The sequence below is a fragment of the Chanodichthys erythropterus genome, chromosome 20 (assembly GCF_024489055.1).
Source record: "Chanodichthys erythropterus isolate Z2021 chromosome 20, ASM2448905v1, whole genome shotgun sequence".
Taxonomy (NCBI): Eukaryota; Metazoa; Chordata; class Actinopteri; order Cypriniformes; family Xenocyprididae; genus Chanodichthys; species Chanodichthys erythropterus.
The window spans coordinates 37516230-37541696 of record NC_090240.1 but is presented as its reverse complement, the minus strand read 5'-3'; the positions used below and the strand labels follow the sequence as shown (position 1 = coordinate 37541696).

Genomic DNA, 25467 nt, shown 5'->3' with positions numbered 1-25467 from the left:
TTTTAAAGTATTGTATTTGTGGTTACGGCTCTTCTTAAAAACAAACTTCAAGACCACAATGTTATTCAAGCTCTATAAAGTATTTGTAATGCAGCAAATATTTATTTCACAGTATATATACATCAGAAGTGAATCTAGTGTACAGTGTGAATGATTAACTAAAGCTGCTTTGTCATTGGTCAAACAGCCTCAGGGTTTCTGTGACCTCCAACCCCAAACCAAGGTTGTACCATCGAGCCGCCCTCCATCAGAGCTCTTATATGAGCCGGCGCTGATCCTCGGCTCCTTGTGTCCGTCATGTGTTCAGTGACTCTGTGCTGTTGCGCTGCTGTGCTGTTGCTGGTGCTGGTGAAATGCATGCTGGGACAGCTGCGCTCTTCTCGAGGCGGCGTGTCGTTGCCGTGTCTGCCGCGAGTGCCGGTTCTGGGGAGTCTGCTGCACCTGCGCTCGTCTCTGCCGCCTCACCTGCTCCTCACACAGCTGGCGGGCAGATACGGCCCTCTGTTCAGCATGTACGCCGGCCCTCACTTCACACTGGTGGTCAGCGAGGCCGGACTGGTGCGAGAGGTGCTGCTGCAGCGCGGGAGAGAGTTCGCTGGACGGCCCAAGATGGTAAAGTACAGGACGACAGAAGATACTGAACAGTGTGTGTGTGTGTGTGCTCATATACTTGGAGAATCTCATTAATAATTTCAGAAAAAAGACTATTTCACCCCTAAACCAAAACAAAAGAATAAGAAATTACATTTTGCATGTAGAAAATGTAGATATTTTTGGATTTTGACACTATAATTATGCAATTTAAATGCATTTTCAACCAAACTGTAATGTGAATTAACTTTTGAATGTAAAAAATTTAGATATTTTGCATTTTGACACTAAAATTTCACATTTGAACAATCAATCAAACTATAATGTGAATTTAATTTTGCATGTAGAAAATTGTATTCTTTTTTTTTTTTTTTTGCATTTTGATGCTATCATTTGTGATGTTTAAACACATTTTCACCAAAACTGTGACATAAATTAAATGTTGCATGTAAAAATGTAGGTATTTTTCATTATGACACTATAATTCATGTTATTTAAAAACATTTTCAACCAAACTGCAACATGAATAAAATGTTGCATGTAAAAAAAATTATATATCTGGTGTTATGTACGGTGGCCGAGAGAGCTCAACGCGCTGCAAATGAGAAAACATCTTCATCAGTTTGACAACACATGCGCTGCAAACTCCACAACACTTACAAATAGACAAACGCGCTGCAAATAAAGAAAACATCTTCATCAGTTTGACAACACACGCGCTGCAAACTCCACAACACTTACAAATAGTGAAACGCGCTGCAAATAAAGAAAACATCTTCATCAGTTTGACAACACACGCGCTGCAAACTCCACATGTTTTCTTTATTTGCAGCGCGTTTCACTATTTGTAAGTGTTGTGGAGTTTGCAGCGCATGTGTTGTCAAACTGATGAAGATGTTTTCTTTATTTGCAGCGCGTTTTTCTTTTTGTAAGTGTTGTGGAGTTTGCAGCGCATGTGTTGTCAAACTGATGAAGATGTTTTCTTTATTTGCAGCGCGTTTCACTATTTGTAAGTGTTGTGGAGTTTGCAGCGCATGTGTTGTCAAACTGATGAAGATGTTTTCTTTATTTGCAGCGCGTTTTTCTTTTTGTAAGTGTTGTGGAGTTTGCAGCGCGTGTGTTGTCAAACTGATGAAGATGTTTTCTTTATTTGCAGCGCGTTTTTCTTTTTGTAAGTGTTGTGGAGTTTGCAGCGCGTGTGTTGTCAAACTGATGAAGATGTTTTCTTTATTTGCAGCGCGTTTTTCTTTTTGTAAGTGTTGTGGAGTTTGCAGCGCGTGTGTTGTCAAACTGATGAAGATGTTTTCTTTATTTGCAGCGCGTTGAGCTCTCTCGGCCACCGTAGTTATGGCACTATATACACAATATTTAAACACATTTTCAACCAAACTGTAACATGAATTAAATTTGCATGTAGAAAATATGGATTTTTTTGCATTTTGACACTATAATTCATGAAATTTAAAAACATTTTCAACCAAACTGTAAAATAAATAAAAATTTTGCATTTAGAATTTATTTATTTATTTTACATTTTGACTATATTTCATGATGTTTAAACACATTTTCAACCAAACTGTTACGTGAATTAAATTGTGCATGCAAAAAGTTTTTTATATTTGCCATTATGACACTATATACACAATATTTAAACACATTTTCAACCAAACTGTAACATGAATTAAATTTGCATGTAGAAAATTTGGATTTTTTGCATTTTGACACTATAATTCATGAAATTTAAAAACATTTTCAACCAAACTGTAAAATAAATAAAATTTTGAATTTAGAATTTATTTATTTATTTATTTATTTATTTGTTTTACATTTTGACTATATTTCATGATGTTTAAAGACATTTTCAACCAAACTGTTACGTGAATTAAATTTTGCATGTAAATTTTTTTTTTTATATTTGGCATTATGACACTATATTCACAACATTTAAACACATTTTCAACCAAACTGTAACATAAATTTAATTTTGCATGTAGAAAATATAGATTTTTTTGCATTTTGACTCTATAATTCATGACATTTAAAAACATTTTCAACCAAACTGTAAAATAGAATTTTGCATTTCAATTTTTTTTTTTTTTTTTGCATTTTGACTATAATTCATGACATTTATATTTTCAACCAAACTGTAATGTAAATTAAATTTTGCATGTAGAAAATTGTATTCTTTTTTCTTTCTTTTTTTTTTTTTTTGCATTTTGATACTATCATTTGTGATATTTAAACACATTTTCATGTAATGTGAGAATAAAATAAAAGTGAATTCTGCTTATTTGTGACGAAAGTAATGCAAAATATATTATTTACATATATATACATGTACAAAATATATTATTGCCATATATGATATATTTTTGACTTTAAGGTGAAATATGACCTGTGTCTGTTCTTAAGTTTCGTGCTATTGGATATACCCTAGAACAGATTTCATTGATCACCATTTGTTTTTAAATAGTTCAAGTCAGTTTAAAACAGCAGCTTCTGAATCTCTCTCTCTCTGGTTGTCAAGGTGACCACAGATCTGTTGACTCAGGGTGGGAAGGATATCGCATTTGCCGACTACAGTCCGCTGTGGAAGAACCATCGGCGGCTGGTTCACTCCTCGTTCACGCTGTTCGGCGAGGGATCCAGTAAACTACAGACCATCGGTAAAGTTTAGTTTTGTGTTTATACACTTAGAGTAATAGTTTTGTATTCGGGTGAACCTTGTGAAAAACATGTCCAAATTTCACACTTAAACAAAAAAAAATAAAAATCTGCATAAATTAAAGGTAGAATAACATTGTTTAAATACTTTAGAATTAATAATCTCTTGCATTACAGTATTTTTTAAATTTACTGTAAAACAAATGTACTGTATTAAGCATTTTATATTTTATACAAAATCTATATTTTATAAAATCATTTTTACTGTAAAACTGATATAAAATCAAAGCCATATGTCTAGCCAAGTTGTGCTCCAAATTTGAAATTGATATCACAAAAATTAAAGTTCCCATGAGATTTTGTTTCGGTGCTGTACCAAAAATAGCCACCAGGTGACACCCATATTCCACTGAATTTTTTTTATGTGTTCTCCTGTTACAAATTAATAAATCTTTGTCACCATATCATTTATAGCAGAGACTCAGACCTTTCCGACGACATGTTTTGTCAAGATTAGAAACAAACATTGACTATAAAATACTTAGAATAAATGTAATTGTATGAAACATGATGCCGACCACTAGGGGCAGGAACCTGCTAAAAGGTTTTAAAGTACCGTTTCCTTGGTAACACAATGTCCGATTTCAAATGGTTTTTGCATTTTGACTATAATTCATGACGCTTAAACACATTTTCAACCAAACTGTAACGTAAATTAAATTTTGCATGTAGAAAATTTTAATATTTTCTGCATTTTAACACTATAATTCATGATATTTAAACACATTTTCAACCAAACTGTTATGTGAGAATAAAATAAGTGTGCTTATTTGTGATGAAAGTAATGCAAAATATAATATTAACATATATATAATAAAGCTTTCAGATGACACCTAATCACTCGATCTAATTACTTTTATCACTAAAATATGTGATAGGAAAAAAGGTGATTTAAAAAAGAAGCCAAGCGTCTCAATAGCAGTACAATGACAGAATTTGACAATTTTAAAATGTAAAACTTATGGCATAAAATGAAGTAGAAGTATTTCAGATTGGTTCAGATTGTGGTTTAATTAAACAAGTGACATCATGATCATGTGATTTGTAGAGAGGTCATTTTCATGTGTCCACTGAAGCACATGCTCTTGCATCTGTGTGTGTGTGTGTGTGTGTGTGTGTGTGTGTGTGTTAGTTCTAGAGGCCGCAGACAGTCTGTGTGAGGAGCTCCAGTCCTGCAGGGGTCAGAGTTCAGATCTGAGTCCAGTTCTGATGCGCGCTGTCACTAACGTCATCTGCAGGCTGGTGTTCAGTTCCTCGTACCAGCCGAACGACCCTGAACTCCTGAAGGTCATGGACTACAACGACGGCATCGTCCAGACAATCGCCAGAGGAGGACTCGTCGACATCTTTCCCTGGCTACGAGTCCGTTTAGTTTTCACTTCAATATTACAATCATCTTCAATGTCACACTCTGTATATTTAGCTTCTTTTGATTTCATCAGATTTTCCCCAACAAGGACCTGAAGAAGCTGAAGGAATGTGTGTCTGTGAGAGACCAACTGCTGCGCAAGAAACTCCAGGAGCACAAGGTACAAACACTTACTGTGACGTCATTTCAGACAAAATCAGGCCAAAGCAAAGTGTGTTTGAGTTTGTTTCTGAACTTCGCAGGACCTCTGAACTATCATTGGTCCGTGGCGATTACATAATAGGCGGGTGTGGCTCTGAGGCTCCGCCTTCTTTGACGAGGAAATCTTCTCTGGTTTATTTCTTCTGTTCAGTCCATCAAGGTCAGATGCGAGTAAAACATGAAGACACTGGAGAGCCGCTTTATAGTAGAAAATTAAGTATAAATTATAATTAAAAGCAAATATGATGCTGTTTTTCATGTTTTAATCCTGTGAAGCTGCATATACAGGGCTTGACAGTAAGAACTGCCCAGTGTGAACGATGCTCGGGACAGTAGAAGGAACGGTCACTTGCCCGATCGGGCCAGTGCTGTAGGGTGTGTGATATATATTGTCTATGATATAGTAATTGTTGATTTAACGAATTTAAATTATTGTCCCTCACTTTACAAAAACCAAACAAAAACACACCCACGCATACACTACGTAACGTAGTTTAGTAGGCTAGACTAGTGCGTGTGCATATTTAGAGTGTACACTTTCACTGCGTGATTTAGTCTACTAAAATGCCTTTAGAATGACCCAGAATTCAAGATAAGGGGCAAAATGAACCTATATATCTTTCATATTTATATAATTTAATACAGTTAACCAATATTAAACAAAGAGCGCTGTTTTCCTCCAAATATCAGCATGATTACAAATGAGATATTGATTTTATACAACGTGCAGTTTAATGAACAAGAACTTAATATCAAGGGATTTAAATTGTAGACACCAAATTGTCTGTTTTGCTCTATTTTGCCTAAATAAATAGTTGTTGAATCTCAGTGCAACACTTCCTGAATAAATCAGCCATTTGAATGAATTGGTTGAATCTCAATGACATTCGCTGCCACCTACTGGCGGGTTTAATTTCACGTCTTAAAGGTGCCCTAGAATTAAAAGTTGAATTTATCTTGGCATAGTTAAATAATTAGAGTTCAGTACATGGAAATTACATACAGTGAGTCTCAAACTCCATTGTTTCCTCCTTCTTATGTAAATCTCATTTGTTTAAAAGACCTCTGAAGAACAGGCGAATCTCAACATAACACCGACAGATTGGATCATTAATATGTAACGTTACGCCCCCAATATTTGCATATGCCAGCCCATGTTCAAGGCATTACACAAGGGCAGCCAGTATTAACGTCTGGATCTGTGCACAGCTGAATCATCAGACTAGGTAAGCAAGCAAGAACAATAGCGAAAAATGGCAGATGGAGCAATAATAACTGACATGATCCATGATATCATGATATTTTTAGTGATATTTGTAAATTGTCTTTCTAAATGTTTCATTAGCATGTTGCTAAATGTACTGTTAAATGTGGTTAATCATTTCTTACTGTATTCACGGAGACAAGAGCCGTCGCTATTTTCATTATTAAACACTTGCAGTCTGTATAATTCATAAACACAACTTCATTCTTTATAAATCTCTCCAACAGTGTTTAATGTTAGCTTTAGCCATGATCAAACTCATTCAGAATCAAATGTAAACATCCAAATAAATACCATACTTATGCGATTAGACATGCTGCATGACGAACACTTTGTAAAGATCCATGTTGAGGGTTATATTAGCTGTGTGAACTTTGTTTATGCTGTTTAAGGCAGTCGTGAGCTCAGGGGCGGGGAGTGCGAGATTTAAAGGGGCCGCAGCCTGAATCGGCGCATATTTAATGAGGCCCCAAAATAGGCAGTTAAAAAAATGAATTTAAAAAAATCTATGGGGTATTTTGAGCTGAAACTTCACAGAATCATTCAGGACACCTTAGACTTATATCACATCTTTTGAAAACACAGTATTTAACATTTTATATTTTCAACATTTCAAAACATTATTTATGCATCTGTAAATGCTCTTGACTGATTAACTTTAATAAAGTTTAATCTATAGTTAACTATACATTATAGATTACAATTTCTGTACCAGAAAATCTACTGTTTAAACCTACATGAAAAACTTGAAAAGCATCGTTTGTTCTGTTCTATTTATTTTTGCTAGTACTCATAATTTGATTATTTATCTAACAATAGTTAAAATGTAAGTTAGTTTTTCTAGTAGCTTTTGGTGTCATAACCCTATTTATTAAGGTTACATGAATCAAAAACAACAAAAACAATAACTAGGCTTGATTTATAGACCCAGTTTCTTTTCTTTTACTTTGTTGTGAAGTCAGTGAAAATTTTGGTGCGGCAAGTAAAAAATTGAACCACTGGCCCAATGGGGCCAGCAGAAAAAATCGTTAGCGTTGAACCCTGATATATAAAGGTATATACGTATATATATGACGGTGTGAGTGTATCGGAGCCTTTACATATAAATGTTTTGGTCATCTTCATGACCTTTGACCTCGCAGATGACCCTCACTCCTGGAGAGCCTCGAGACCTGCTGGACGCTCTTCTGATTGGTCAGATGAAAGGGTCAGGTGGGGAGGATGACATCACAGAGGATCATGTGCTCATGACAGCAGCGGAGGCGTTTGGAGCCGGAGTGGAGACGACGTCCACCACACTACTGTGGACTATAGCGTTCCTACTGCACCACCCGCAGGTACACACACACACACACACACACACACACACACACACACACACATACATGCATATTTAATATTTAATACAGCAGTCGTACAGTAAGCACGCATGAGTCTGTTATATTGATGCACAAACATGTCGTCCTGTTCAGTGCCACAACCTGACCTGACCTGAAGTGAAAAGTGTGTGTGTGTGTGTGTGTGTGTGTGTGTGTGTGTGTGTGTGTGTGTGTGTGTGTGTGTGTGTGTGTGCTGCAGGTGCAGGATCGTGTCCAGGCTGAGCTGGATGAATGTCTGGGACGGGACCGTCCACCGTCTCTGAGTGACCGGGCCCGTCTGCCGTTTCTGGACGCCGTTCTTTGTGAAGTGATGCGCATCCGTCCCGTCAGCCCAATCCTCATCCCGCATGTTGCTATGCAGGACACCAGGTAACCATGGCAATACCAGAGTGAAACCTGGCGACGGAGAGAAACCATAATTAGAATGTTAGATGCACGGTTTTGTCAGTAATCATGCAGTGAAGCGTTTCACCGGTGTAGAACTTCTGAAATGTTTGATGTTAGACTTTTTTTAGCAAGTAAAAGTCTTTTAGTATAATTGTAAAAATGCCTCCCATTATTTCATGTTTCATGTCAGGCTTCACATGGTTAAAACAACAACAACGCAGTGACGTATGTCTTTATGTAGGTATCTCCAGATGCACGTTTGAGATCGAGTGAGTTGGTCATAGCCATGCTCATCTTATAGAGAGATGTTTGATATCCCATAATGCCTCTCTTCTGCAGTTTGGGGGGTCACATGGTTCCTAAAGGAACCCGGGTGTTGGTGAACATGTGGGCGATCCATCATGACCCCAAACACTGGGACGAACCTGACAGATTTAGACCAGGTAAGAAAACTACATGCTCTTCACTACAACCCGCCAAAATAAAAGTTTGGTTTAACTTGAAGAAATTATGACAGAATTATATTACGGTTGTACTGTAGAATATACTACTTAAAGTAATAATAGTAATAAAAATATAGTAAAATATTTTTTTAAGGAATATTATAGTTTTTTCTTCCATGTTTTGACAGTGAACCTCACACTTTGTTTGACGAAAAATAAAAGGAATTGTTACATTTTCATTTTATTACATTTTAAAATGCCTTAATATGATTACCAACGTTTTTGATAGTACATTTGTGTTAAATTAAACCATTAAAACAGAATCCAGAAAAATGAAAAAACAACAATGGAATTTGGGAAAAAATAAAACTGATTTAATAGGGACCCCTAATTTCTATAAAATTTTTCAATAAAATTTTGTGAAATTGAATGCCTCATGATTTCAGTTAATTAGACATGCTTTTTGATTAATAAAATTTTAACCATTAAAACAGAAACCAGAAAAATTCAAACGGAAAACATGGAATTTTAAAGAAACATGACGGAATTTTTTGGGGAAAAATTTTATGGATTTAAAAGGGTCCTAAAAATCTAATTTTCAATAAATTGTTGTTAAATTGTATGATTTTTGTGATTTCAATTAATTACATTTTGATGACTATTTAATGTAACCATTAAAACATAAACCAGAAAAAAAATATATATATTATGTATTATTATTTGGGTCTCATTTTGTAGCTGTAGATGTTTGTTAAACTGTTAAACATGATAAAACTAAAATTTCCCTGTTGATTTCTGAACCCTTCACAGAACGATTCCTGGACTCCTCAGGGAAAAGAGTGACTCCCGCCAATTTTCTTCCGTTCGGCGCCGGTCCTCGTGTGTGTGTGGGTGAATCTCTGGCCAGAATCGAGCTCTTTCTGTTTGTCAGTCGTCTCCTGCAGCACTTTGACTTCAGCGTGCCGTCAGGGGCTTCATTACCGGACCTGCAGGGCCGTTTCGGCGTAGTGCTTCAACCTCAGCGCTACACTGTGAGAGTCACACCGCGACGCTGACCGCACTGCACTTTCCTCTGTTAGACACCAGGTTGTGGCACTGAGTCATTCATCATTTGATCCACCCTGCGTATGAACTGTTTGCACTTGGTTCACTTTATTTAATCTGCACTATTGATTTTAATGGGTATATGTGGTTATATCTTTCGGCATCCTGAACATTAATTTCATGTGTTATAGACCCTTTTTAAATTTCCATGTTTCTCAGAAGCAGAAGTCGTCATAGTTGGATAAAGCAGTGAATGAGAGACTACATTAAATATATATATTTGCAAAAGAAAAAATAATAATAGTGTTTTCACAACATTCAAAAAGAAGGAAAAAAACAGAGCGATTGATAACAGCAGTCAGGAGAGAAAGAACTTTTACCGTCACTCCCATTACTGCTGTATTAGAAACACCCTCACAGCAGCGATAAAGGGTTAGTTCACTTTCCAATTAAGATTTCCTGATAATTTAAAAGAAATGAAGCTTTTTGATGAAAACATTCCAGGATTATTCTCCATATAGTGGACTTCAATGGGCACCAAACGGTTGAAGGTCAAAATTACAGTTTCAGTGTATTACTGCCCTCCTCAGGTCAAAGTTTGAACTAAATTGTCACATACAATATGCTAGTGCAAGTATATAACAGTTAGTTCAAACTTTGACCTGTGGAGGGCAGTAATACACTTAGCAGTGTCTACATTGCTGGAATTCACATAGAGAAGAAGAAGAAGAGAGCTAGTTCAAGATGAGCATTAATGGTTCAAATGTATATAATTTATTTATTTTTTATTTATTTTTTAAGAAAATGAGTGATGGTTTCTCTAGATAAGACTCTTATTCCTCGTCTGGGATCGTTTAAAGCTCTTTGAAGCTGCACTGAAACTGACATTTGGACCTTCAACCGTTTGGGCTCCATTGAAGTCCACTATATGGAGAATAATCCTGGAATGTTTTCATGAAAAACCTTAATTTCTTTTCGAATGACGGAAGAAAGACATGAACATCTTGGATGACGTGGGGGTGAGTAAATTATCAGGAAATTTTAATTAGAAAGTTAACTAATCCTTTAACACGTTTTTTGTAATTTGATGCAACGGTCATATAATACTAATATATGTACATACGGGGAAAAAAAATGAAATATTAAAAACTTTGCAGGATTTACGATATTTATGAGCATTAACACAGTCTGTGAAAAGGATTTTTTGAACGGAAGGGAGGTTCTCAGGAGCACGCATTACCGTCATATTGTTTTGGTTTTCTCGGCAAAAACGTCCCAAGTTCTTCACAAAAAACATCAGTCTATAGGCTTTCATATACAACATAGGAAGTCGTGGAAGGTCTCATTTTTTAAGTTTAGTTAAAAGCTGTTCAACTGGCCACAAAAAAGCCATTAATACATGAAAATTCTTACAGATAGCCAATTTAATACAGAAAAGTTTTAGAATTTTTGGGACATTCTAAAACACTTAACGTGAAAAACGCTTAACGCTTAATGTACTAAGACAGTGATTTTAACGGACCAAACTATCATGAATATCATGCTTATAATGTATACTATGTACTAATCCAAAACATCATCCAAAGAGCCAAAGCGTCAGGTACCCCAGGCCCAAGTGGTAAACCATATAAGGTATATAGCCCGAAGCTTCTGCGAAGGTTATGATTTTGAGGAAGATCTGGGCCAAGGGGTCAATTCCAGCAAGCTGGAAGCTGGCAGAGGGGTGTTTTATCCCAAAAGAAGAGGGTTCCTCCACAATCGCTCAGTTCATGTCAATTTCCTTCCTGACTGTTGAATGCAAAGTTTTCTTCTCAGTTTTTGCAAGAAGGTTGACCACCTATATGATGCAGAATAATTATATTAATACTGCCATTCAGAAAGGTGGCATCCCAGGCTTTTCAGGCTGTCTGGAACATACATCAATGATTAGCCAGTTGATCAGAGAGGCCAAACAGAAGAAAGGTGATCTAACAGTGGTATGGTTAGATTTAGCGAACTATCTATCCCATAAAATCTCATCCAGCTTGGACTCGACCATTACCACATTCCAACTGCTATTCAAGAAATGATCACCAGTTATCTAGGAGGGATTAAACTGAGGTTTACATCAGCCCAGTGGACAACCAAGTGGCAGGATCTCCAGAAGGGAATTCCAACGGGTTGTACCATCTCACCTATTCTCTTTATTATGGGCATGAACCTTCTAATAACAGCAGCGGAAGGTGTAACCTGTGGCCCCATCCTGGAATCAGGCATCATGCAGCCAGTGATGCGGGATTTCATGGACGACCTAACAATAACAACTGTGACGCATGTGCAAGCGAGATGGATATTAGAAACCCTGGATAACGTAGCCACTTGGACAAGGTTGACATTTAAGGCCAGAAAGTCCAGAAGGTTGGTTATAAGGAAGGGTAGAGTCACAAGTAAGTTTGGCCTCCAAATCCAGGGAGATGTCATTCGAGGACAGTCCTATAAAGTGCTTGGGAAAGTGGTTTGATGCATCTCTGAATGATGGTGCCAGTGTTGCAGATGTTGTGAAGCAAACCGATGAATGGTTGAAGAATATCGACAGATCAGGACTCCCAGGAAAATTTAAAACCTGGCTGTACCAGCACAGCCTTCTGCCCAGGCTTATTTGGCTCATCACAGTCTATGAATTTCCCATATCAGTTGTAGAAGGCATTGAGAGGAAAACCAACAAGCATCTGCGGAGATGGTTGGGGATTCCCCCAAGCTTCTCTTCGGTGGGCCTATACATTCGTTCAGGACAGCTGCAGCTCCCTCTGTCATCTGTTGTGGAGGAATTTAAGGTGGCAAAATGCAGAGTCGCCCTAAGTCTGAGAGATTCCAAAGACGTCCGGGTTAGGCAAGCAGGAATTACAACAAGATATGGCCAAAAATGGGCAGTCAACACAGCCATTGAACAGGCAGAAAGCTCACTGAAGTTGCGAGACATCATCGGCAACCCCTGCACAGGACGTCAAGGCCTGGGGTTGACACATTTCCAACAGTTTGGGAACGCAAGCACAATGGTCAGGTGAAATGTGGTTTGAAATCTGGGCTCAAAAGGTACAGAGGCGTTTGTCCAGAGCAGTGGAACAAGTATTTCAGGGAGCATGGGCAAAATGGGATCTGCCTAAGAGTAAGATCACATGGGCAGAATTGTGCAGAATTGTCCTGCTGCGCTCTGTGTATGATACCCTTCCTTCACCATCTCATTTGCACACATGGGGGCTGAGGGACGACCCGTACGGCAAGCTCTGCGGTCACTGGCACATATACTGTCAGGGTGCAAAATGTCTTTGACCCAAGGACACTATAGGTGGCGCCACGACAAGGTACTCTTGTCCCTCGCTGACACAATAGAGCGAGAGAGGTGCAAGAAGAGGCCAAGTGGCATGGGTGAGGGGAAAACCATCACCTTCATCAAGGAGGCATCTAGGCATCTCTGCTGCAGGCCACAAACTCTTGGGAAATGAGAGTCGATGTCGGAAGGAGGCTGCAGTTCCCGGAAGTGGTCCACACAGCTCTTCACCCGGATATCGTTCTGTGGTCAGACAAAGATCGTTAAATCATCCTAGTTGAGCTGACCGTGCCATGGGAGGAGGGCTGTGATGAGGCTCACGAGAGAAAAGCCTTGAGTGCAGAAACAAGGGGTGGCTGGCATGGCTGTTCCCTGTGGAAATAGGTTGTAGAGGCTTTCTTGCCAAATCAGCATGGCGGTTGCTGTCAACTTTAGGCATGGATGAGAGGAGCAAGAAGCATGCGACTCATAGGATGGGACAGGAGGCAGAACGCACCTCATGCTGGATATGGAGTAGAGAGAGGAAGAAAGCTGGAAGCCAGGAGCAGATGGGCAGTGATTTGGCCACCACTGCCGACCCACCAACTGGAGAGTGTTGTGGTTAAGGGTCGAAACACTCAAGGAAGGTTGGGTACCACCTGATGACATCTGCTGCTGGCAGAAAGCTACGGTTACCTAAATTGGTCACAATGTGCAAAAAATCATATGTGCCCAGAATATAACATAGTATACTTTATTAGTATGATATTTAGTGAGTTTGGTCGGTTAAAATCACTGTCTTAGTACATTAAGTGTTTTTCAAGGTAAGCGTTTTACAATGTCCCGAATTTTTATCACATGAACGTTGTAAATATCTTCTATAGAATAGAACTTACTGAATTTTTTATTTGCATTTATATTTTTAATTACCTACCTGCAAGTATATATAGGCTCTCAGCTTGCACAGATGAAGGAATTTCAAGGTTACAGAATGAGCTATTGTGGGAATTTCTCTATACACTCCTGTTATTTGCTAAATATTAGTTAGGCTGTTTTTCAAAAGTTGTTATTCTCACTATATGTATTTTACTTATAAGGTAACAGTTAATTCTAATAGATGAGAATCATATGGGATGATAATTCTTTGTTTGTGAATGTATATAAAGCAACACTCGAAGCAATAAACTTTGAAGAAGTTTGACCATAGAACTTTGCGTTACCCTTGATCTCTCAAACAAAAACTATGCTTTGAAAAATTTTACATTTTGGTTTTCTAGAATTTTTTTTTTCATCAGAATGGTACGAAACTTGGTAAAGGTTATGGCATTTGCTCTGTGAACAAAACAATTGACATGATTTGAAAAGGTTCGAAAGTGGTCCTGAAAAAAATAGTCACACTTGTGCTCCTAGTGGAAGCATTTGGTACTGCGCCCAAACAAAATCTTACTGAAAGCTAATTTTTTGAGATATCAACCTCAAATTCAGAACACAACTTGTTTAGATTTATGGCTTTCCCTAGAAAATGAAATCAACTGCCGACTGGTGCAAAAGGCAGGTTGAAGGTGTTCTGTTATCTGTAGCAGGTTCTGTCTTGTTTCATCGAATGGATTAAATAAAACAGAGTGATGAATCCCATTTAATTTAATCAATCACAATTCATCAGTTCTCTTTAAAGCACCAGTGATTCATAAAACACCATTTACAATCAGTCTCTCTCACACACACACATTCACTGGGCAAACAGAGATTACAAAGACAGGCTGCTCATTGTGTGGTTTCAGTAAAGCGTTTAGTCTTTAAATGTTTGAATTACACCGTTCACAGCGCCGCACATCAACGTCAAACACACTCTATTGCTCACACTAGAGTGGGTTGTCATAGTAACGCCATGGTAACGTAACAGTGATGCTGGTAACACTGTCAATATTCTAAGATGGAACACAGAACCCCTCTGACAACATTAAACAGCAGCACACCAAACCCCACGAACAGCATGCTTAGAAAATAGAGATCATTTCATATCGAGAGAGAGCTTATATATTCATCTGAAGCTACTAGATTAATTCTTATGTATAATTAGATCTAATTCCATATATATCTATGTATGATTGATTCAACAGCGGTATGCTGTCGGTCTATAGGCTGAATGAATCTCACGAAAACATGTACATGTGAAACATATATATATATATATATATATATATATATATATATATATATATATATATGTATAAAATAGTAATGCAATGTTTTAAATTTGAATCTGTAAAAATGTATATATACATTTAAAAATTTAATTATATATTTATTATTATATATATGTGAAATGTGTGTGTATATTTAATCACATTTTCCTCTCAAATGGTCATTATTGTGATAATTATTTAGATGTTTTCTTTAATTTTCATTGTAATCTATTCTGATTCTCATTAATAATACAATGACATTATTTTTTCACATTACAGTCATGGTTAAATGTGCTTAAATGTCATGAAATGAATGCAAAAATTGGTCAAGTCCTAAAAACGGGGCGTTTTCTTAATGCAAAATATAATTTCTTATTTTCTACCATTTGATTTTGTCATGAAGTGTGATTTTCGTGAGATTCAGCCACCTGCACGTTGTAAATGAACAATGCCGTTTCAATGTCTGACATAAAGACGTAAACAAATGTTGATAAAAAAATAACAATAAATCGAGAACCGAAGCAAAAGTCATGTCCTGAGGTGTCGTCTTGATTCTTTGTTAGTGGTTGCAATGCAGCATCTGTTTTGGCCAAGCTGGTGTTCTGGAGAAGCGGTTCCTTCAGGTTATGACGTCTTAATTTGAAAGCGCACATGTGTTCTGCATTACCCAGAATTCCGTGGGAAGGGCGTTTGTGTGCGTTGTTTTATTACAACTGATGGTGTTCTTTTTAAAACTAATGAGCAGAAGCAGCAGTCGGACTGTCAGAGAGAAAGTAGGAAAGAAGAGGAACATTTAAGGGTCCGTTCCGTTCGTCCAGTCAGAACATTGTCCACTCTTTAGTGTGTATCTTCAGGTCACCTAGTGCATCTAGGTTTTTTTTACTACGAATGGCTAAAAATCAAACAAAAGTAAATGTTGCATTAGAGGTTATATTAAAAATTTCATTAAAAAAAAAAAGAATGCATTTCAATGCAAAAATAAAGCTGAAAATGTTCAAACAAAAAGTTAAATTATGCCTCAATGGCATGTTTTTTTCCTCCATTGCATGATGGGCCCAATCAGAGGTCTTCAGGGGCCAACTTTGGTCTGGTTCTAGTGAATCAGTGAACCGTTAACAGAGACTGAAAGAACGGAGACAGACACATATGTACACTACCGGTCAAAAGAGTGGAATAATTAAGATTTTTAAATGTTTTCGAAACTGTTCACCAACACTCTAAAAAATCTTGGGTTATTTATTCTACCCAAGTCCTGGGTTGAGCCTTTCAGGTAATTTTTTTGGGAGTTATTTTTCCAGTGTTTGGGTAGTTTTTGTGTTACCCAGATCCTGGGTCAGATGTAACAACCCAGTGTTTGGGTAGTTTTTGTGTTACCCAGATCCTGGGTCAGACGTAACAACCCAGTGTTTGGGTAGTTTTTGTGTTACCCAGATCCTGGATCAGACGTAACAACCCAGTGTTTGGGTAGTTTTTGTGTTACCCAGATCCTGGATCAGACGTAACAACCCAGTGTTTGGGTAGTTTTTGTGTTACCCAGATCCTGGATCAGACGTAACAACCCAGTGTTTGGGTAGTTTTTGTGTTACCCAGATCCTGGATCAGACGTAACAACCCAGTGTTTGGGTAGTTTTTGTGTTACCCAGATCCTGGATCAGACGTAACAACCCAGTGTTTGGGTAGTTTTTGTGTTACCCAGATCCTGGATCAGACGTAACAACCCAGTGTTTGGGTAGTTTTTGTGTTACCCAGATCCTGGATCAGACGTAACAACCCAGTGTTTGGGTAGTTTTTGTGTTACCCAGATCCTGGGTCAGATGTAACAAACCAGTTTTGGGTAGATTTGTGTTACCCAGATCCTGGGTCAGATGTAACAAACCAGTTTTGGGTAGATTTGTGTTACCCAGATCCTGGGTCAGATGTAACAACCCAGCGTTTGGGTAGATTTGTGTTACCCGGCTTCTGGGTCAGACCTAACAACCCAGTGTTTGGGTAGATTTGTGTTACCCAGATCCTGGGTCAGGCATAACAACCCAGTGTTTGGGTAGATTTTGTGTTACCCAGATCCTGGGTCAGACGTAACAACCCAGTGTTTAGATAGATTTTGTGTCACTCAGATCCTGGGTCAGACGTAACAACCCAGTGTTTGGGTAGATTTGTGTTACCCAGATCCTGGGTCAGACGTAACAACCCAGTGTTTGGGTAGATTTTGTGTTACCCAGATCCTGGGTCAGACGTAACAACCCAGTGTTTGGGTAGATTTGTGTTACCCAGATCCTGGGTCAGACGTAACAACCCAGTGTTTGGGTAGTTTTTGTGTCACTCAGATCCTGGGTCAGACGTAACAACCCAGTGTTTGGATAGATTTTGTGTTACCAGATGCTGGGTCAGACGTAACAACCCAGTGTTTGGGTAGTTTTTGTGTTACCCAGATCCTGGGTCAGACGTAACAACCCAGTGTTTGCAAATACAGGTTTGTGTGCGTTTTATTTCATCTAAAAATTCGTTATTGTTCTTTATATCATTTAATTTTATGCAAAGCAAAGTACAGGGGTGAATTGGGTTGTACCAAATTGGGTTGTTTTTAACCCAGTGTTTTTTAGAGTGAAGGCAACATTTGTTTGATGGAAAATACAGTAAAATTGTGAAATATTATTATAAATTAAAATAGCTAAAATAATTTTCTATGTGAATATATTGTAAAATGTAATTTATTCCTGTGATCAAAGCTGCATTTTCAGCATCATTATGCCAGTCTTGTGTCACATGATTTGTTGCTATCTTAGTTATTCTAAAATTTATGGTAGTGTTTGACCCTAAGACCAAAGATTTAACGTGTATCTTCTAACGTCAGTCTGTACAGTTGCTCTCACGCTCATTTATGCACTAGATCAGTCAGTTTCGATGGCAATGACAACCGCTTCAGTGGGCGGAGGCACCGAGGAGGCAGGCCACGCCTCTTTCCCGCCCCCATCAGCTGGCAGCTGTCTGGCTCTGGCGGAACAGTCTGGACTGTCGTGAAGAGCATCACCCGTCTCAATTGCCGACTCTGCCGGTAAGTGTCCGCCGTCTTCTTCCTCCTCATCATCCTCTTCTTCGCGTTCCACCCGGCAGCGGCAGACCTCGATGCCAGAGTCGCCAGTCAGCCGTCGCTGCTGGAAGTGCGTTTGGTCCACATCCAGGTCACTCACGGCAGAGTCACGGCGCTCGGGTTCAACGCCGGGAGAAAAGAGAGCTGACTTGGGTGGAGACTGAGGGGGCGGAGCTACAGGCTCCTCCCTCTGCGGCTCGGAACAAGCACCAAGTGGGTCAGAGATTGAGAAGAGGTGCAGAGACGAAGAGGACGAGGGATGACAAACGCTGGTGATATTCTTCGACGTTGGGCTGTTTGCATCACAGATATTGTTAGTACTAACAGTTTGGGATGCATCTAATATGTCAGTAACATTATCTGTGCTACTAGTGCTGATGTTCTTTGCCGGTTTGTTGTTCGCATTGCAATCCAAGGGGGCGGAGCATGGAAGCTCCACCTCCACGATCTCGAGTGTTGGTGATTGGCCACCTTCGTTGAGCGGAACGCTCTCGTTGTGCATAATTGCGGAGTGGATGTGGCCAGGCTCGCTGAGGGAGGGCGTGGAGGCATGGCTCGTATCGGTCTCATCCGTGAGCTGGGCAGAAGAGGGGGAGGAGCTACAGGGCGATGACGGACAGCAGGAGTCACAGGAGCAGCTTGTGTAGTTGTCAGAGCTCTGTGATGAAAGCATGTGACTCGGGCCGGGGTGGGCGGAGCCTCGTGGGTAGGCAACAGAGCTGTAGGGAGGAGGCGGAGTGCTGGGTTGGGCTGCTACTTCCTCATAGGATGGCAGTTTAAGTGAGGCGAGGAAACCTGCCAATAAGAACGCAAGATTACTATACTTAGTTTAAATGTAACTTTGTGCATGTTTTCATTGAGACTCTTAACTGTAGATTGTGATGTAGTGTGTGTTTCTCCAACTATTCAGAACAATTCTGCTGTAGGATTGTATCAAAATAAATAGAGGGTGATTTATTTTGTGATTTTTATATTGTGTTTTGCACTATTCTGCTATTCTATTGCATACTGTATTATGAATACTGCCGGCTATTTGATGAATTTCTTCTGCTTATATATATATATATATATATATATATATATATATATATATATATATATATATATATATAGTTTTATGACAAATGGCTTTTTATATTCCTCATTCCTCTTGAGTCGCGTTTTATTAGGGTATCCAAAAAAAGTAAATTTAAAAAAGCCCTTATTGAACAGTTTATTGTATTTTATATCTATGTATATTAGTTTTTATGCTCAAAATGTTTTAATGAATAAAAAGTAACTGAGTGCAAATTTAACCCTGAGATTTTCAAATAAAGAGCAAATCATTTACAAAAATTCAGTCCTATAATTTGCATCAGATTTATTTTCTAGAAATAACTTGTACAACTTGTACAAAAACTTGTACAACAAAACAATTGTCTTAATTTACTGAGATTAATCAACTGGAAATTTATGGTGATATCTGCTAGTTAAAGTTAAGTTAATCTTTTTAATGAAGAAAAAAATAAGTAGAGTGCAACTTTAACCCTGAGATTTTCAAATACAGAGCAAATCATTTACAAAACTTCAGTCTTATAATTTGCATTCAAGTGTGATTTTTTTTTTTTTTTTGCAAATAAATGTCTTTGTGAGCATGAGTTAGGAGCAATTCTTACTGAGATCAAACATGGAGGAAGGATAACTGCACGCTCCGTGATAGGCCATGAGGTTGATCTCTCTCTGCCTCTGCTGCTGCTGGACGCGCTGCTTCGCCTGACGGTGACGATACGCACAGCAACAGCTGAACAGGATGAGAACACTCCACAGCAGCCAAAACCCTGAACACAAGCAAGAATACATAAAGAATAAAGGACTCACTAGCTGTGTTTCCATCTAATGCTGTGAATTTAACTTATTCGCAAAATTGGAATATTGCATAAAACATGTGTTCAAGAGAACAAAATCATCACTTCCTGGGAAATTGGTGTAAAATATCTGTCATAAAAATGGAAGTTGCTGGAATTGGCCCATTGTTTTTCCTCCATCATAAATGATGAAACACAATAAATGCAGTCATGTTCTCTTGCGTTCGGATGCTGGTGTTTGGGAACACAATCGTGTGAGACGCTTCTGGAGGGAATTAAACCAAATAATTCTGATGACAGACTTTGACTCAGGCATTTCAGAACCACCAAACCAACATTTGAGATGCTGTGATGTGATTGGTCCAATGGTTAATGCATCGAAGGATGTATTCAGTAAATGTGTTTCCATTGTAGTTTATGTGCATTTCTTATTGGATAAAAAATGATTCACCTCAATTGAGCGCATACATTTTTTATGTGTATTTTTAGAATTTATGTACATATTTTTGTTTCCATCCAGTGTTTGTTGTGATATCCCAAAATTCACATAAAATTTAGTGGATGGAAACTATTAAATTGCTATTTATTCAGAATACTAATCATTGATTCATTCAAGATATATTGTCGCACAAAGACGTTTTGTGCACATACTGTAGACTATGTTTGGCTTTTCTAAATGCTGAATCTATTGATGGTTTTGAAATCAGACTTAAGACTTATTTATTTTCGCTATCTTCAAAAAAGTTTGTCATTTTGGTTGTGATGATTTTTAGTATGGTCTTTTGTTTAATTGTTTTTAATATTAATCTAATTTCTTTTTCTCTGTACAGCACTTTGGTCTTCATTTGAAAGTATTTTAACTCAGACTTTATCTATAATCAGAAGCTTTCTTTTAAAGCTGCTTGAAATCAACAATTGTTGATTGACAAGCGAGTAGGCGATCCACAGGGGCAGATAAAGTCACATCGTCATTTACACATAATTGTGGACTAATATAGATGACGGAGTCTATTGTATTGTATGTAATGAGTAATCGGTTGTACAGTATGCATTTCTAACCATTATTTAACAGTGTTTGTATATTTAGGGCAAGACACGACATTCAAAACCATCGTTCTTTCATGAACTAGCATTTTGGCCTATTTTATTTAGAGTAAAACTGAAAAAGTAAAAAGGGGAAAACATCATAAATACACTTTTAAGTGTTTATTTTATTGCACTTATTCTATTTGCATATATAGATTTCAGTTGCAGTACATATCTTTAAAGGCCGTAAAGTTTTTTCCTCCACTTCAGCAGCACTTACAAACACCAAAATTTACAGTTTTATACCTGACTATATTCTGAAGGTTTTTACTGTGGGGTTTGTTCATATATCATTCACACTCATTTATATAACATTTTATTCCTAAAAACATCTTTTTTTTCTTCTTCTGGCAGTATTTTCTGATTTGTTGAGTGATAAAAAGAGAAATCCAAAATCCCCTCTGTAAAAACCTTTAACTCTAATATGTCAACAAAATCAAACAAGAATTTTGAACCTGGCTTTATCCAATGTTCAGATTTATAATCTGGAAATTTATGCAAGTTTTCTAACATCTCAGAAAACTTGTAATACAAAACATTTGTCTTATTGTACTGTGATTAATCAACTGGGTAAATATGGTGATATATATTAGTTTGAATTTTTCCCCTATTCCCCTATTGTCTTACCAGGAACATTTCACCCAAAAATGAATCAACATGCAAGATTCAAAGATGGTTTTGGAACAACATGAGGGTGAGTAAATGATATAATTCGAATTTTATTCCAGCTAACAGGGAACATTCTCAAAGTTTTAAACAAATGCTCTTCCAGGAACATTCATTCAGATATATCTGGCCTTTAATATTGTTCTCAAAACAGCACAAAAACATTATTTATATATCTTTTACAATTTTTTGTTGGATGTTTGTCTAAAATTGTTTCAGAACATTCAGAGAATGTTCAAAAGTAACGTTTCCATAATGTTTGAAGAACGATAAAACATTCTTGCAGTAACGTTCATTCTGAGGTATTTATACATCATTTATGGAAAAAAATTTTCTGAAACATTTTAGTTTAATATTTTTTAAATGTTACAACTTGTTTCAGAACATTCAGAGAACATTCAAAAGTAACATTCCCAACATGATAAAAAGGAATGTTCCCTTAATGTTCCTATAACCAATATATATATATATATATATATATATATTTTTTTTTTAACTGGATGTTCAGAGAACATTCAGAAATAACTTAATGGTTAACAAAATGTTCTTTATTTGATAGCTGGGAAGAATATTTACAGTAATTGTGTATGTATGCTGAATAAACAGATGGACTCACACCACAGCTCATAGTAGTAGGTACAGCAGCCCGTCTCCTGGCAGCAGTGGCCGGTCTGGCAGAGATAGCCACTGGCGCTGTTAGTGCCGGGACAGTATCGCGGGCTGCCCAGGAGCGGCAGCGTCCCTGAACTGTGGTACTCCATACCCTGCAGCAGGGCGTGGCGCCACCGAAACACTCGCTCCTCCTCTTCCTCCAGAACTGCTGCTATGGTGCATTCAGAGCCCTCAGAGTCTTTCAGGAACATATCAAAAGAGAGAATGCCACTTTAAACCAGTGCATAGAAAGCACAATAGACATGAAATCAAAATAGACCACATGTACTTTCTTAGCGTAACTGACTATATACACGGTTACTTCCTGGTTGTCGTTAAGCCAGCTTGGTCATTTCTGGTGAATTGTTAATGTTGTATTTATATTTTAATGGAGTTATTACACTTGCCTAATTTGCCAATAAACCAGTTTTATCGATTGCAATAAAGACGAAGCTAATGGGAACGTTTGAATAAGAAATGCGGTGTTTGTAATTACATTCACACACACAACATTTTTCCAGCACTTCAAAAGTTATTTATAATGTGTAAACATTATTTGTTCATCCTTCTGAGATTATCCCCATTTGTAAAACTGAATGTTTCAAGATGTTGAAAATCGAATATTTGATATAAAACATTTAACAATAAAAGACATATATTACTTATATATCAGATGGCGGCAGAATAACATTTATTGGCTCATATTAGCCATTTACTGTAATAGTTTTTCACTCAGTTTTGCTTTTGAATAAATATTAAACATTATAAAACAACTAGGTTTAAAAACACATTTTGTCAAAGTGAAGTATGAAGTACTCATAAAATCTCATGAAAAACAATAACTTTTCTTGTTAAAGAATGACACAGAAAGCGAACACCATGCTTTCCCTTTATAATCACATCAGCTGTCAGTCAGTGCAGAGGAAGATCAATGATTTCAGCACACTTGTGAAAACTCACATTTTATTCAATGAATCTAACTAAAGTGCACAATAAATATTTAAGTTACAGTGTGTTGATGCTTTTTTTTACACGTAAGTGTGAAAACTGATTGTCGAATTGAATTTTGCTGAGGAGAAACACTAAGAAACATCTTTTTTATGTTGTCTTATGTTTGAATAACTAAACTAACGCTAGTCCTGACTATTTAAGTGACTATATTCTGATTATAAAGTATTACACTACTGATGTTGTTAAAGCTACCTCAGGACATTGAAGATACCGACACACCAACAAGTGACATTTCACTGGAAGTTTTCCAGCTGGCTTATATTATTGTGGAAGTTCTTAAAAACATTCTGTGCATATGGTCAACTGTGAAATGTTATTGGAAACAAAAACATGTTTTCATCGTTTTTGATCACTTCTTCCAAATGAATCTCCCTTTCAGTTGAGAACTTATAAGTCCAACTATGTTTTCTTCTCATTTAATATGATGTTTAATTTCACAGAAACTTTAACAGAAGTACATCACATCACAGAGTTAAGATGGGTTGTAAACGCTCTTCATGTTGGTTTTATACAATCTCAGCTGTGAAAATAACACTATAGTGTAGTACAGTCACAAAAAAATATGAGCAAACATTCTTTTATAGAATATCTGCTGAAAATTAAAATATTTGAACTTTAATAATGTTCTCAGAACATTACCACAATAACATAACATTGTTTTAGAATGTTCAGAGAAAAGTAACGTTCCCGTAATGTTTGCAAAATTATAAAATGGAATGTTTAACATTCTTCCAGTAACATTAATAGAACGTTCGTTCAAAGTTACCAGCTCTTTGATCATGTTCACACAAAAACATTATTTATTCATCATTATTTTTTTAAACATTTTAGTTGGACTTTGTCTAACTTTGTTTTTAAATGTTACTACTTGTTTCAGAACGTTCAGAAAACATTCAAAAGTAACATTCTCATAATGTCTGCAAAATTTTAAAATGGAATATTCCCTTAATGTTCGCATAACCTGAAAAAACTGCAGAATGATTTATTGTAAGGGTAAAAAAAAAAGATGGTCATGTGAAACTAATTTAATTGCCAATTGTTTTTGGACATTATGAAAAGACTAATATGGACGTAAGTCTATCACACACACACACACACACACACACACACGTGTTTTAAGTGTCTTTACCTGGTGAAGGACACAGGTGTCCATATCATCTGTCAGGATCATCTATAAATGAAAAGAAACCCCATAATCAAGCACTGCTGAAATTAACATCCTTTTTTTATTCTGAGATCTCAAGAGATGCATGCGTGTGTGTCATGTGTGTAACATGTTCTTCATAAATCTGTTATTAGGAGGAGAATGAGCTCGAATATAAATGTTATCCTGCATTCGTGCAATCAAACTTTAAACATTAAAGCAACAAATGATTCTGTCTGCAAATGAAAAGGGTTAAACAGGCCCAAGCAGAAGAAGAAGCATTCTCACACTGAGCTTTAGTTTAGAGATGCTTCATGAAACTGCAGCAGTAATAATCACACAACCGTATCGATTATAATAATGCACCAACCGTACTAAACGCGATGCTTGATGTCCGAGAGCGCTTGAGTTATTGTAGCAAACGGCCTGAAATTAAAGTCGCTTTGCTTTCTGATTCGCTCATTTTTTCGGATTCTGCACCGACTGTCTCTCTCCGTCCGCCATTTCCCCCCGCAGCTTCAGCTGTCACATCACAGACGACACATTCTGTTCCGTGATGTTTCAACGACTAAACGAACAGCACGCAAAAACATTTACTACTTACGCATACGTTACACTCTAACGTATAATATAATTTTACAACAGACGGCGCGAGGCTGCAGATATATATAATGCCATGAACGTTCATCGGATCTGATGCTGATTGGCTCGAGGCTAAAGGATGCGGACCAATCAGAGCTGACATGGGTTTCTCCTAGCAACAGCTGGTTAGATGGTCAGACCGCATATCCACAACGACTGAGAGGAATTAGCATATCTGATTCTGAACGGATTTTACCATGACCGCATAAATTCCATAATATTTCAACTATCGATTACAATAGTGGAAATATTAGTGAATTTATGCGGTCATGGTAAAATCCTTGCTGTGACTAAAAGGAACATAATACAGCTAATAACAAGGAACGTTCTCAGAACCTTGGCTAACGTTCTCGCAAGGGTTTATGATCAAACATTCTTCTAGTAAAGTTATAGAACGTTCGTTCAGTTATCTGGTATCTAACAATGTTCTTAAAACCTTTTATACATCATCCATAGAACGT

At 37.3% G+C, this 25467-nt stretch overlaps 1 protein-coding gene across 1 annotated transcript; it reads left to right on the top strand.

Annotated features, from left to right (window-relative positions):
* Positions 1–297: 297 nt before the first annotated feature.
* On the top strand, positions 298–9413 carry cyp17a2 (cytochrome P450, family 17, subfamily A, polypeptide 2). The gene is made up of 8 exons (XM_067370539.1): positions 298–612; positions 3119–3257; positions 4448–4677; positions 4758–4844; positions 7292–7486; positions 7728–7897; positions 8255–8358; positions 9169–9413. The coding sequence occupies exons 1-8, from the start codon at positions 298–300 to the stop codon at positions 9411–9413; spliced, it is 1485 nt and encodes a 494-aa protein (XP_067226640.1).
* The last annotated feature ends 16054 nt before the right edge of the window (positions 9414–25467 follow it).

Bases quoted from the DNA above. Each gene is read 5' to 3' on its own strand.
- cyp17a2 (XM_067370539.1), top strand. From the start codon at position 298: ATGTGTTCAGTGACTCTGTGCTGTTGCGCTGCTGTGCTGTTGCTGGTG. The intron at 613-3,118 runs GTAAAGTACAGG...CTGGTTGTCAAG, and splicing joins TCGCTGGACGGCCCAAGATG to GTGACCACAGATCTGTTGAC. The intron at 7,487-7,727 runs GTACACACACAC...TGTGTGCTGCAG, and splicing joins TCCTACTGCACCACCCGCAG to GTGCAGGATCGTGTCCAGGC.